We start from the raw sequence: 15781 nt of genomic DNA, 5'->3' as shown, positions 1-15781 counted from the left end.
GGGTTTGCTTCTTTGGACTGTTAATTGATTTTCTGGCTCTTAAATACAGGTTGACACCTCAGATCTGAATTTGCCAGTTGAAAAAATGGATTACTTTGTCCCTGGATGATATGGCAGAAGCCTTTTCAATTCTGTGCCATGCTTGGATACGAAAAATTGTCATCTAGTTTGCAATGACCATTGGAAATTGTTGTGTTAAAATAAAAGTTTTGTGTTTCTGGGTTTGGTATTTGTTTGTTGATCACTTTTCAGTTGTTCTATAATCCATAGTTAGTGGATTGTAGTGGGAGCGGGTCCTCAAGCTTCTGTTATATATCTGTAAATAGCAAGGGGTAGGAACTTGTTTTTCACACTTACATTTTCAAGAATTGTACGGCATTGACAATTATGTGTCTGCATAAGTTTATAGGCTTTGGGAACTAAAGGAAGCAGACAAATTCCACATTCTGGGTTGATGTCTGTGCATCCCCAGGATGTCCTTCTGCCATGCATCTGTTTAGCTTTTATAAACATTCTCATCACTACAGGGTACAAACTTTAGTTTGAACTGTTTGCATGTATTTGTGCTCTACAAATTTAGCTGGATTTAAGTAAAAATGTGTATGTTTATTCCTGAGTACCACCACAATATATCTTCTCTTTCCAGTGTGTGACTGATTTAAGGTTGCAGAAGAACAATGTAGGTTGGCAAGGTTACTTGGTGTTGTAGTTAATAGCACATCATGATTCCATATGATAATTTACCAGCTGTGATAGCATAGACATGATGTGTTGATCAAGTTCAAGAACATCTTACAATTTATGCATAATCTGCAGGTGCTTTAACTTATGGACCAGCATCGGAATTAAGCCCCCTTTTAAAATACAATTAGGTTAAATTTCATTTTGATGGGTTTTGTGCATATCTTTATAAGATTCTTAGAAAATATGAGCAAAATTTCACTAGTCGTTATAAGAAATATCCTGTGAGAATGTGGTTATAGAATGTGTCATGGCACCACAGTCAACTCATATGTTTCACTTGACTTGGGGCACCCAAGTTGTCCGACTCTTTTGGTTGTGTGGCACTGTGACATTTTAGACTTGTCTGACTCTTTTGGTTGTGTGGCACTGTGACATTTTAGACTCAAGTGGCTAGACCAGCCCAAGCTTACTTCACTAGGACTATGCCTCTTCACACAACTGAGCCAAGTTGCACTCTACAACTCTTATATGAAATGGTCTAGGTGCATGCCCAATTGTGCCCTTGTGTGTGACAACACTATGATATTTTAACAATTCGTGCATTAACTCTAAACACAAGTATACTCCAAAGCATGCAACACATAGAAATGACACAGCATATATGTTTGGGTGGCACCAATCGTGCATTAACTCTAAACACAAGTATACTCCGAAGCATGCAACATAGAGAAATGACACAGCATATATGTTCAGGTGGCACCAAGTCGTGCCTAATACCCATTCAATAATATCATACACGACATTATAATATAGTTAAAAGAGGGGAATCATGGCTCATTACAATGCCATACAGAATTTGGCCAAGTCATATTGGTGACTTCCTCACTTCACTATCTCACACAACCCTTTGTCGCAATTGAGGCCTATTCACCTAGCCATTGTGCCAACTCATTCTGTTTGACCTATGATGGCCACAACCCTATAAAACCACCTGCATATATCAACTCTATCGCTCATGCCATTTGTTCCTTATTCGATCGAGTGACTCCCTTGACGTATTGTCTTGTGCGTTCTCTTGTCCAATGTGTTAGTTTTTCCAACTCATGCCATATATATATATATATATATGCATTTGCTCACATCATTTCGGCATTAGTTGAGCCAACCTGCTCATTCCATCATGTGGCTTACTCAAGTTGCGACAAGTCCATCATCATGCCATTTTGTTGGGTGGATTGCCCCCAACTCGTCTACTTTACAAGCTGGCCTTTTCCTTTGGCTTAAGCAACTCATTCCAACCAAGATAGTGTCTTCCACAATGTTACACAACTCGTACTCGTATAAGACTCGTCTAGCTATTAACTCGACAACCCGTATAAGACAGCAAAATACATTAAAAAAACTTTAAAAAAATACGATCTCCAAAAAAAATAAAAAAATACGAATTTTGAGTGGGTCCACAAGTCTTATGTGGGTCACATGCGGTTCTTCACAGGTTCAATACGAGTACACGGGTTCTATGCAGGTTTGGACGAGTACGGGTAGAGACTGCAAATCCTATGTGAGTAACCTGTCTCGCTATAGAACCTGTCAAGGCCCGTGGGTACTCGGGGGTCTTATACATTGATGTGCACTATATGTATGGTGAGTGCACCCATTAGTCATGATATACATTGATGTCTGCCTTAAGGCACCTTGTTTTCCTGTTGCAATTTCCAAGTGTAGAGCCACTCATCCATATACTCCTAACTCGCTTCCTTGAGTCATTTAGCCAAGTCTACACCTCATCATGGGGTATCCAACCTAGTTCTTCTATCAGTCAACTTTTCCATCTGTAAGTGTGCTTATCCATCCATGTTTCCTAGGCAACTCCAATATTTGTGCCTTGCATCCCTGCTTGTTACCCATCCATATACATGGGTAACCCTAAGAGAAAAAAGATCTCCTAAATTTCAGCTTGCTAGCAAACATCCCTACCATGATCCATAAATGGCTAGCCTAAGATGTTTGTCATTCATTTTCTGGTTAGTGCCTTCTTTGATCTAGCCTACTCATCAAATGAAGGTGGGTCATCTATTTTGAAGTAATTTAGCCATATTTGAATTCAAGTTATTTCATTTAATGTCTAAGGCATTCTAGTATGAATAACCAGTTGAAATTTTAGTATAGACTACTACTAGTTGTATATTTGTTCACTTGCTTGTCCTTGTTGGCTATCATGTTGTTCCTAGGCCAGTGTGACCTTCATTGGGGTCTTTCTATCACTTTCTAGGAGGAGCACAAATGGGAGGTTCTGATGATGGTAGCACTCCATGTTATTCATGCTTAACACTTGCCATCATTCCCCTATGCCCATTATGTTGAAGAATTTAGGGCAAATGGGATTGATGTGATTCTTCTAGACTTGATAACAATTTGTGAAGTGCTTTTGCAGTTTTATCTTAGCTTGATCTTCTTCTTAATATTAGTGTGTGTGTTTGCTTCATCAAACTGCTACCAAAACAAAGAGACAGGAACACAAGATGTTTGGCATTCTGCCAGGGCCAAAACCTCTCCCTCTTGGAGAGGAAAACCCACACGAAATTATTTTTATGGAGATTCAATTGACAAACACCAAGACCATGACACTTGACCCTCTCTGCCACTCCAAGACCAAGACACCATTCTTCTTCCTTGTCACTGCTGACATCATCATTATTGCTGCATTATTGAGATCTTTATTGCTGCAACTTCATTGATGTACTCTCACCAAGGTCTTCACCATACCACTGAGATCTCCATGAGGTCTGCTCCTGGATTCACTGAGATCATGACTTGTCTTATCATAGCTCTGCCTTCAACGAAATCATGGTTGCACTCTTACATAACATGTCTTCACCAATGCACTAAATTATGTGTCTTATCTTCACTAGGATTATAACTGAGAACTTCATCTGCATAAGGATCATGATTGATGTCATGATAATAGTGATGACTGTGTCTATACTTCACCGAGATCCTTATGAAGGCCAAAACCATTATTGTAACCATGTGACTAGGCTGAGATAGCAGAGAGATATACGAGGGCTTCATTGTAGTTATCACCGAGACTGCACTTCACCATCTTGCACCTATCCGAGATGATGTCCTATACCATCTGAGATTCAGTTCTGTACCATCCAAGATTCTGTTTTGTACCATCCGAGATTCTACCTGCACCTATCCGAGAATTTCAGAGCCTTCGCTAAGATGTCTTCTTATCTTTTGCGGATACCCCAACTGGGTATATATAGTGGTTGTGTCTCTAGTTTGAGCCGACTTGTTCAGGTGAACCGACATGTCATTCTTTAGTCATTAATATATATATTTTTGCAGGCCGACATGATGTCTTTTCATTTCTTTGTTTCCAGGCTTCTTCTTTAAAGGATGGTGCTTGTCTTGGAGGGTTGCTTGACACTAGGTTGACTCGTGTTTATTACATAGATGCTCAAGAAGAGCTCTTCAATATAATTTTGACTCTTTGACTTTCCTAGACCTATAGAATGAGCAAGAAACTCATTCATATAATTTATAAAAATAATAATTATTTTTCTTAGCAAGTACAAAGATCAAAATTACATTGACAAATATCGAACCTAGTTACCCTTTTCTTCAACACATTATCCCATCTTTCAATTTGTTTTTGTTAGCCACTCATATAATGTGTTGGTTCCCTGTTGACCTTGTTGAAATATGTAACTAGGTTTGGTCTTCATAAATATGAAATGTACTCTTCATTCTTGTATGTTGTAAAAAGAAAAGAAAAATTATTATTGTTATTTTTGTAGCATGGGTTTCATGCTCAAAGTCTTTTTATTTAGAGGTCAAGCACCCATTGAGTGCTTCTAGGGTTTGTCATAGTGTCAAAAAGTCATAGAGTCAATGTCATATAAAGAAGACCCAATTAGGCACATTGTAACATGTAAAAAGAATTATTTTTGTATTTAAAAGAGTCAAAATACCGTCCAAGACCAAGTCGGCCTGGCAGCTAAGAAGTCAGCCTCATTAGGGCATGTCATCCTCCTTGGAAGCCTATATATAGGAGGGAACTCGACCTCTTATGGACACTCACTCACTTCTCATCATCTAAACGAAGGAGAAGCAAAAGAAGGCTAGCAAAGAAGGAAGAAGGATGAAGGACAAAGATTTGGGTTATTTCTCTCTCTTTCTCACACGTGTGAAGAAGGAAGGCTAGGGCTTTGATTCTACAAGATTGAAATTGAGGAAATTGCAAAAAGAAGGTTGAAGGAAGGTCTATTAGGTCACCTACAAGACCTAAAAAAAGGAGGAACCGAAGTGAAGGTCAAAGGAAACCTTGGAAGCCTTGAAATTGCTCACACGTGTGGAAGCAGTAACTATTGCAGGGTTTGAATAATTCAAACCTGTAGTGGAGGCCAAAATTTTGTAGCTAGGGGTCGAAGTTGTGCAGTTGGAAGAGATTTGACTGGGTTTGATTTGGACAAAAGAAGCACACCATCAAGAAGGTCAGACTTGGTCTTAGAAGGGTATTGATCTTGGTCTAGAGATCTTGGAATTCATCATTTGAAAAACCTATAAGAAGAAGAGATTTGTGGGTTTTTCTCTCAAGTGGAGAGGTTTTGACCCTGGCTTGCAGCCTACATCTTGTGTTCTTGTGTATTGTTGATCTTATTGTTTTGGTAGTTGTTTGATGATAAGAATAACACAATAATAAGAGAAGAAGCTAATAAGTAAGAAAAAATAAAAAGACATCACAAGAAGTTATCAAGTTTAAGAGAAATCATCATAATTTCAACTCTATAGATTTCTCAACATGATATCAAAGCTAAGGTTGACAAAGGGCATGATAAAGATCAATCCATACTTGAAGAAGTTGTTGAAGCAGTTATCTATGATGGCAAGCCACCTCAAGCAAGGCATCAAAGCCTTTTGGAATCTCCTACTATCTATGAAGAATCATATGACCAAGACTTCCACTACAAAAGAGGAAGGGTTATTTTCAGCACTCATAGGTACGTTTGAAGATGAAAATATATGGGTAATCGATAGTGGAGCATCTACACATATCACAGTTGGGCACAAAAAACTAAATATCTTATCAAGAGGAAAATCTTCTTACTCCATTGAACTCGGTGACAAGAAGAGCTATCATGTAAAAGGAATTGGATCAACTTCGTTGGAGCTAGAGAATGGAGGAAACATTCATCACAACATCTTATTTGTTCCCAGTTTGCAAAAGCATCTACTTTCTATTTCATGTTTAGAAGGTAAGGGAGATAGAGTCGCTTTCATAAATGGAAAGGTTGTGGTATCGGACAAAAACTCTAGCAGCAACAATGTAAAAGTCATTGGGATTCGTCAAGGAAGACTCTACAGGTTGCTGAGACCTCTCTCTCAAGCATTGGTTTACATTGAAGTAAGTCCATGTGCACTTTTGCATCAAAGGTTTGGACACTTTCACTACAAAATATTACCAACTCTAAATTCAATGGTGAATGGCATCCTTAAACTCAGAAGATCATGAAGGAGTGTGTTGGGGATGTGCATTGGGGAAAAATGTTAAAAGATCATTTGAAAGCAATGCTTCAAGGTCAAAAGAAATTCTAGATCTCAACATTCTAATATCTGTGGTCCTATGTTTACGAAGTCTCTTGGAGGTCATCTATATTATATAACATTCATTGATGACCATGTTCATTTCTGGTAGCATCAAATGTGCTCTAAGTCTCAAAATTTGTAGGGAGGCTTGGATACATGTATTCTACAATATCAGAAATCGTTTTGGGAAATTCCACCTGGAGACAGTTTTATTAAAATAATTAATTATTTTTAATAGGACCCTAAGTCTAAACTTAGGAAATTAAAATAATTAAAGGGTATTAATCTAACTATGGGTGAAACTTCTAGATGAAGACGAAGATCGAGTACAAATGATGTGAGCCATTGATTAGAATCTAATCTGGGTCGTTGGTTGTCAACTGGAGGATTATAAGAAGCACTTCGATGGGCATTTGGAAGACACACCAGGCAGATACTTAGTTACCCGAGTAAAATCGATTTTCTCACTGGTCAAAGTTCGGCAAGAGGAAATTGATTCAGAGGGAGAGTTGCAGGTGAGGAGGAGAGAGAAGGTAGCAGCATCAGTCGGGAGTGCAAGACTAGAAGACGCAGAGCAGAGAAGGGACATCGTAGAGGGACAACGCAGTCCTCATGCAGAAGCTAACACAATGAGACGCAGAGGGGGAAACAGGTCCTCTCTTGGATCAGAATCTCGTCGGGAAGTGTGAGAGAACTGTCAGTGAATTTCTCACAAAGATTCCTCTTCTATTATGCTAGTTGTATCTTGTACATGAGATTTTCGCTGAAGATTAATAAATAAACCCTCATCTGCTACACCGGTTTCCCCGCATTGGGTTTTTCCGGGGACAATTGCCCAAAAACAAATGTGATTGTGATAATACTTGTGTTAGTATTTTTCCTTGCATTTACTTTCCGTAGTATTTTAATTGTGAAGGTTGCAAGACAATTTATTTCGATATTTTCCGTAGAAACACTGTGAATAACTTATTTTGAATTAATAAGTAGAAGAAATAATATCAGTCACTGCAGTTGGATTTTTATCTAGAAATTTTCACAAACCACTCGAAGAAAATTTGGATCTATTTGCTGAAATCCAAGGATGAAGTATTCGACAAATTTCAAGAATTCAAAGCTAAAGTAGAGAACTTTACAGAAAGGAGGATAAAGATACTAAGATCTGACAATGGAGGAGAATACACATCAAAGGAACTCATAGCTTTCTATAAGGAGGCTGGGATTAAGAGGGAGTTGATAGTCCCATATAATCTTGAACAAAATGGAGTTGTTGAACGAAAGAATCGATCGATTGAGGAAAGTGTTAGAGCCATGTTACATGATCAAGACTTGCCTAAATTTATGTGGGGTGAAGCAACAAAAACTATTGTGTATGTTCAAAATTGAAGTCCTCACATATCACTAGACAACATGACTCCTGAGGAAGCATTCACTGGGAAGAAACCAAGCATAGACCATCTTCGAATATTTGGTTGTCCTGTCTATATTCACATTCCAAAAGATAAGAGAAAGAAGTTGGATCCTACAAGCATGAAGGGAATATTTTTTGGCTACAGTAACACCTCAAAGGCATATAGGATCTACATAAAGGAAGGACATCGAATAGAAGTAAGCCATGATGTGATCTTTGATGAAAGTATTGCATTCAAGAAATCGAAGGACCTCTCGATTAACTCTGATGATGAACAACTTCCAATGTTTGCAGAAGAATGCACCAGGGAGGAAGAGGATTCAAATCATGAAGACGTAGGTGCCAGTGAACCTGTGCAACAAGTCATCATCCTTGAGAGTAGAAAGAGACCTAATTGGTTAAAGTTTACTCTTCTAGATGCAGAGGGACATGGAGCAGCCAAAGGTATGTTTAGGGAAAGTAAGAAGCCTAAAAGATATTCAAGGTATGTAGCCTATATGAAAAAGTTAATTGAAGCAGAACCATCCACCTTTGAAGAGGTTGTCAAACATCAAGAATGGAAAGATTCCATGAATGAAGAATATCAATCAATAATGAAAAATGGAGTTTGGGAAATCATTCCTAGGCCTGAAGACAAATCTGTGGTAACTTCCAAATGGCTCTACAAGATTAAACATGTAGCAGATGGAAGTATTGATAAATATAAGGCAAGATTTGTGGCTAGGGGTTTCTCCTAATAAGAAGGCATCAATTATGAAGAGACATTTGCACCAACTACAAGGTATACAACTATACGTTTGTTGGTCTCTTTGGCAGCATCGATGGGATGGAATATCCATTAAATGGATGTTAAGATAACATTCTTGAATGGTACTCTTGATAAAGAATTCTTTATAGAACAACCATTACGATTTGAAGTGAATGATAAAGAAACTCATGTCTGCGGGCTGAAGAAGGAACTTTATGGCCTTAAGCAAGCACCACAGGCTTGGTATGCTAGAATGGACACATTTGCAAAGATTGGGCTTCTTGAAAAGTTCCGCTGATGTGAATCTCTATATCAAGGTTGTGAAGGATGAGATAATCATTCTTATATATGTGGATGATCTTCTCATGACAGATGTGGAAGGTCATATTCAATAATGCAAGAAGAAAATTTGAAGAAGCTAAGAAGTTTTGATTCTAGCCCTGTGGATTTGACAAGATTTAGACAATTGGTTGGCTCTCTGATGTATTTGGTGAATACTTGACCAAACATTTGTTTTGCAGTGAATATTCTCAGTTAGTTCCAAGTAGAGTCCAAGCATGACCATTGAATAGCAGCTAAGCACATATTGAGATATTTGCAAGGAACAATCCATTATTGCTTGAAGTATGATAGAAAGAATGGTGTCCACTTGATTGGATATATAGATTTTGACTGGGGAGGCAATGAGATGGATGGAAAAAGCACTACTAGAGAATGCTTTAGTTTAGGATTCTCCATGCTATCATGAATAAGTAGAAAGCAAGAATCGATTGCTTTGAGTAGTGTTGAGGTTGAATACATTGCATCTTATGAAGTATGCAGAGAACTTGTTTAGTTAAAGAAGTTGTTGTCCGACTTGTTTCAAGGACCAATGGACCCCATGGTGATGCATTGCCACAACACCAGCTGCATAAGGTTGTCTGAAGATTGGGTTTTCCCTAGGGTCAAGAAGTCATAAAGTCATTGTCATATAAAGAAGACCCCATTGGGCACATTGTAACATGTAAAAAGAATTATTTTTGTATTTAGAAGTGTCAAAATACCCACCAAGGCCAAGTCTACTTGGCAGCTAAGAAGACGGCCTCATTAGAGCATGGTGTCCTCCTTGGAAGCCTATATATATAGGAGGGAACTCGACCTCCTATGAACACTCACTCACTTCTCATCATCTAAGTGAAGGAGAAGCAGAAGAAGGCTAATGAAGAAGGAAGAAGGACGAAAGACGAAGATTTGGGTTATTTCTCTCTCTTTATCACGCATGCAAGAAGGAAGGCTATGGTTTTGATGTTGCAAGATCGAAATTGAGGAAATTGCAGAAAGAAGGTTGAAGGAAGGTCTATTAGGTCACCTACAAGCCCTAGAAGAAGGAGGAACCCAAGTGAAGGTCAAAGGAAGCCTTGGAAGCCCTGAAATTGCTCACACGTGTGGAAGCAGTCGCTATTGGAGGGCCCAAAAATTTCAAACTTGCAGTGGAAGCCGAAATTCTATAGTTGGGGGTTGAAGTTGTAAAGTTGGAAGAGATTTGACTGGGTTTGATTTGGACAGAGGATGCATATCATCAAGAAGGCCAGACCTAGTTTTGGAAGGGTATTGGTCTTGGTCTAGAAGTCTTGGAATTCGTCATTTGAAGAATCTATAAGAAGAAGAGATTTGAGGGTTTTCCTCTCAAGTGGAGAGGTTTTGGCCGTAGCTTGGAGCTTGCATCTTGTGTTCTTGTGTATTGTTGATCTTCTTGTTTTGGTAGTTGTTTGATGATAAGAATAACACAATAATAAGAAAATGTAAAAAGACATCACAAGTAGTTTTCAAGTTTAAGAGAAATCATCCTAATTGCAGCCCTATAGATTTCTCAATAGACCTTGCCCTATGAGAAGGGGTTGAAAATACTTGAGATTGATGCAACTATAAGAAAAGAAAATCCATAAGTCGAATGTCAAAATGCAAAAGAATGGAAATGGATGTAAAGCAAGAAAAAGCCAATTGTAGCTTGAGCTCTACCACCTCTTATATAACCACTTGTTCATGAGAGTAACCATGCATATAACGCTTATCAAAGTAAAAGGAACTTTTATTGAACATCCCAACCCTGATGAAACAATAAATTTCCCATTACTAAAGGGGGATTATATTATCATTATTTCTTGATAAATTAATAAAGCTTATTAAACAAGAAATATCAAAGCAAGAAAGAAAAAGGCAAGTATGGGGGTTTAGAAAAATGAAGGCAAAGGAAGGTAACTCTAGTAGCTGAGTGCTCCTTCTATAAAGGTGCTCATGGACAATGGTTTGCATAACTTAGTGTAAGATTATGGCGTCATTCATGGAGTAACCCCCAACCCATAACACCTATCACTTGCACCTATCATTTCAAAGGGTTGGGCTAAGAATTGTTACTCCCCTTAGGATTGAAAGCACCTAATAAGGTCATATGATAACCCTCACGTACCTAAGTGTGGTAATGTATGCACAATCATAAGCTAGTAGGACATCTAAGGAAGTACTTTGATGGCTTTGACTTTGAATATGTTCCACCTTGATGCTTTTATGGTTCCTATACCCATGATGTTGATCTCACTTGATTCCTTGAGTATGTGTTACTTGATTCTTACATGTGTAGTCAGGATCCCATGAAGGATATGTGATGCTTGTCCAACACTTCTAATGCATGTTCAACTACATTCCTTGATGACATAGGACACTTAAGGATGGATGTTGGATCCCCTTTGAAGAATGTTGGCCTTGATGAGGACTTGGCACTAATGATGTGACCCTCCTCTAGCTCCAAGACCTTGGACATTAACCTTTGATACTAGGATGTTGACTTGGAGAGATGGTGCACCCCTAAGATGACAGGACACCCCCAATCTAGAATTGTACCTTCTTGATGGATGTTGCACTTCTCTTGATGGTGATTGATAGTGTTTCCCACTTGAGACCCCTTTGGAGGGGTAGATGCACCTTCTACCTTGATGATGTCATGCCCTAACTTGATATGCCATTCTAGCATCCCATTTGATGATGACATGACCTTTTGGAGGATGGTGTGGCCTTATGAAGGTTGTTGTGGTGATGTTCCACCTCATTTGGAAGGAGAATCATGACTTATGGGATAAGATCCATCCCTTGAGCTATTCATTGCACGTTTTCTTGGAGAGGTGTACCTTATGAATGATGACATCACCCTTGGATGATAGTCAACTCGTAATGTGGGCTAATTGAGGTTTATTTTCATGTTATTTCATTGGTTTTGATATATTTGGGGGTTGGTTTGATGACCTATCCACCTTGTATCATGGATTTAATAATTTTTAGGACTTTTTGTGGAGTTGATTTCCTCGTTGAATCATTGTCACACTTGGAGCATAAGAACTATTTGTGTGATATTTCTCTCTAGTGCACAATGGAGGATTAGTAAAGTGACTTTCTTGGGTGGATCTTGTGATGTGATGTGATATTTTTTCATGAATGCTTATGGTGGATCTTGGATGTTGCATGGTGAAGTAAGTTAGTTTATTTGCTTTATCTTGGTATTATGCTCCATGGGATAATTTTTTGTGCCAAATTAATTTATTTGGTATTTGTTTCATTGTCCCTTGCTGTAAACCATTCCTCCAAGTATTTAAGGAATATAAATAGTTTTTTCTTTTCCATAATCATATCGAAAACTAAGAACCTAAATTACAAACCCTAGGGTAAATTAGTTTATGATCCCTTGTTTTGTTTGGATATAAAATCACTCCAAAGAAACACTAGAATAGTTTGTTTTAAACTCCATTTGCTCTAGATTGAGAAGCCATTAATCTATCTCACTTGTGGCATTTTTTTTTAATTTCAAATCGTTTTATTTTTGTTTCATATTAAATAGGTTTAAATTATAGCATAATCTTGTATTTTAGGAATTTAATGACTTGTTGATTCATACCCTAGAGTTAGGTCTTGTTTAAAAGTGCATTAGAGAAGTAAATTTAATTTTTTTCATGTAATTTTCAGCCATTTTCTAGGATTGACGTTAAAATTTAGTTGTTTTTATATGCTTAATTAACAGTGAAATTTGTTGTAATTTTATTCTCAAAAATTAGCCTTTATCTCATATAATATTTACATAATTTTAACAGCGAAATTTGTTGCTTCTATAAACTTTTGTTTTGCTACAATTTGCTCGCCTAAACCCTTAGGTTGTATTGGTGTTGAGTTTTTCTTGATTTGGCGTGTTTTGTTAAAATTGGAAACTAGGGCCAAAATCCACTTTGGACTGCTCATTTGATGGAGATGATGATTGCATTGAATTCCTCTTTTCGAGAGGACCAAAAGCGACCTAAAGATCATTAAATTTGGACAAAGGAAAGTGTACTTACGAAGTAAAGCCCACATATGAACATTTGGACAAGTCAGCCCTAATGGTAAATTGGTCACCCTTGGAAGCCTATAAATTCAAGTGACCTCAAGCTCATTTGGACTTCACCGAGCATCTTCTTCTTTTCTTCTTTATTGATTGGTTCGCACAGGTTTGAGGCTGGGAGGACAAAAGAAGTTTGCAAAGGTCCAAAATTACAAGGTCTGAGGCTCGCATCTGCTTTAAGGTTTTGGGTTACAGTCATTTGTTCATCACAGGACAAATTTGACCACAGTCGTTGGCTTGTCACAAGACAAATTCGACCATAGTCGTTGGCTTGCAAGCTCAAGGGAGCGACAGGGAGCCTTCAGTTGGTCGCATAGCTCCTCCCAGTGACTGGAAAGTTTGATTGAGATTTGATCATTGACTGAAGTTAACCACAGTTGACCGCAGACAAGAAAAGTTGTCTCTGATATATATTGATGATGAAAACATATTTATGAATGGTATTGAGTTATTTTTCTTGACGATATTGTATTGGGCTCATTGTACTCTCTACTGAACATTTTATGACAATCTAATAGAAGAAGAATTTCAAAGGTTTTCCCCTTAGTGCGGTTTTTCCTTGTTATTTGACCAAACCTAGTGTCTCTTGTTGATGTATTGATTGTATCTGTCATTTCATTTATTGTTATATCTTCAATTATTATTGATGATCAGAAAAGATTAATTGTTATTGAAATTATTACTAATTGAAATATTGAATTGGGCTAAAGTAATTGATACAACATAGAACAATCTGAAATTTTAACATGGTATCAGAGCCAAGGTGAAGGACAAGCCCAAAAGGAGACAAGCATTGAAGCAATCATCTTTGGGAAATTTGAAGGAGCCAATCTAATCAAGTCAATATGTCTTCCTTGTTCAAGGAAAATGAGAAGTTGGGAGACACATCCAATTTTGTTGCTTGGAAAGTCAGGTTGGAGATCATAGCTTATAACAATGATGTTTTGGAATACATTCAAGGAAAAGTACCTAAGCCTCCAGAGAATGTTTCCATTGCTGCCAAGAACAAGTACAAGAAAGGTGAGTTGAAACAAAAGCAAATTATAGTTTATGGTTTACAAGATAATTTACTTGCATATGTTGGAAATTTAAGGAATTCTAAGGATGTGTATGATAAGATACCTAGCATGCACGAGGTCAACAATTTGAATGAAATCTTCTCCTTGAAAGATCAACTCGAAGACACGAAGATGAACAAATGAGAGTCTGTGCAATCCTACATTATGAGGATATCTCATCTTAGAGATCAATTGCAAAGAGTTGGAGAATTTGTGCCTTACAGGGAATTGGTGATTGTGACCCTAAGAGGTCTCTGTCCTATTTGGGAAACTTTTATTACTACTATAAGCAACAATAATGTCCTCCCATCATTTGATGAAATTGTTGGAAAAATCACTCAAGAAGAATCAAGGATGATATCAAGAGGAAGGATTCAAAAGCATGAAGAAGGAAAGCCCACTACATTCATCATTCATGACAAGAAAAAGAAGAAAGAAAAAGGAGGTCCATCAAATTCAAGAAAGCCTCCTCAAAATTCAAATAAAAGGAAGGAATTATTACACGTTGAATGCTACAATTGACATAAGAAAGGCCACTATGCTCGATATTGCCCCGAGAAGAACAATGGACCATGCTACAATACTAGAAGCAACAATAATAGGTTCAATGATAAAAAAAGAAGAGATGACAAAGCAAATGATCGCAATGGAAGAGATGAAAGAAGAAGATATGCTCCAAGTGATCATGAAGAAGATCGTTGTCCACAATAGAAGTCAAGATTCTCCAGGTATGAAAGTAACATTGTGAATCAATCTGAATATATTCTTATTTCTGCCCTTACTAGTTCATTTCCTCTGGATTCATGGGATAGTTGGTTGGTTGATAGTGGGGCCACTCATCACTTCTCTAGTTATAAGGAAGTTCTCTCTAATTTGGTAGAGAGGGAATCAAATTTGAAAATTATTCTTGGAGACAACTCCACTCATCATGTTAAAGGTTTTGTGTCCATCAAATTTCATTTGAATTCCCAAGAATCTATTTTGCTCCATTGATGTGATGTATCTGTCAGGATTGAAGAAGAATTTTGTATCAATATCCGCTTTGGAAGACAAAGGGATGAGGTTTTCCTTCATCAAGGGAAAGGTTCTTACTTGGCCTGTTGGATCACCTATTAGAGATGCATTCACACTGGGATCAAGATATGAAGAACTTTACAGGGTTAATGGAAGACCTCTTCTAGAATTGGTCCATGATACTAATCATCTAAGCGAGCTATGACACCGAAGATTGGCCCATCTACATTAAGATGCTCTTCCGAAATTGGAGAAATTGGTCTCAAGGATTCCCAAGCTTCAAACCCGTCATGATGGAGTATGCCCATGTTGTGCCATTGGTAAGAAGACAAGAGGACCATTCCCCTCTAGCGAGAACAAGACAAATGACATCCTCCATATCATTAATGACTTCTCAAGAAATACATGGATATATTATTTAAAGCACAAGAATGAAGCCTTCGAAATGTTCAAGGAGTTCAAAGCTTTGATCGAAAATCAAATAGGGAACAAAATCAAAATATTTAGGTTCGACAATGGTGGAGAGTACATATCAAAGGAGTTCATTGATTTTTGAAAGAAGGTATCAAGAAAGAGACAATTGTGCCCTATACTCCCGAACAAAATGGAGTGGCTGAAAGAAAGAACATATCCATTATAGAAGTTCTTTGTGCCATGCTCCATGATCGAAAGTTGCCAAAGTTCCTTTAGGGAGAAGCAACAAATGTTATCGTATATGTTCAAAACAGGGTTCCTCATAAAGCATTAGAAAACAAGACCCCTGAAGAAGTGTTCACATGTGTCAAGCCCGATGTTGGCCATCTCCATATCTTTGGTTGCCTTGTATGTTTTCATGTGTTGAAGGACCAAAAAAACAAGTTGGAGGCCACTAGAAG

The 15781-nt window shown here is 37.8% G+C and overlaps 1 protein-coding gene across 2 annotated transcripts in view; it reads left to right on the top strand.

Annotated features, from left to right (window-relative positions):
- LOC149167787 (F-box protein 7-like) overlaps positions 1-15781 on the top strand; it is a 518393-nt gene that overhangs the window by 443042 nt on the left and 59570 nt on the right. Inside the window, exon 11 of one of the 2 annotated variants that reach the window (XM_089433152.1) lies at positions 50-613. The exons of the other annotated variant lie outside the window; for it this stretch is intronic. Coding sequence (XP_089289278.1) covers positions 50-109 — 60 coding nt within the window. The 3' untranslated portion in view covers positions 110-613. Of the gene's footprint in view, positions 1-49; positions 614-15781 lie in introns of those variants that run through there. 2 annotated transcript variants of the gene reach the window in all.

Source organism: Pinus tabuliformis, chromosome 5_1, assembly GCF_031772625.1.
Source record: "Pinus tabuliformis cultivar Carrire ecotype Pingquan chromosome 5_1, CPIR1, whole genome shotgun sequence".
In the NCBI taxonomy this organism is placed as follows: Eukaryota; Viridiplantae; Streptophyta; class Pinopsida; order Pinales; family Pinaceae; genus Pinus; species Pinus tabuliformis.
The sequence above is the reverse complement of the archived record's forward strand: the minus strand, read 5'-3'. Positions and strand labels throughout refer to the sequence as shown.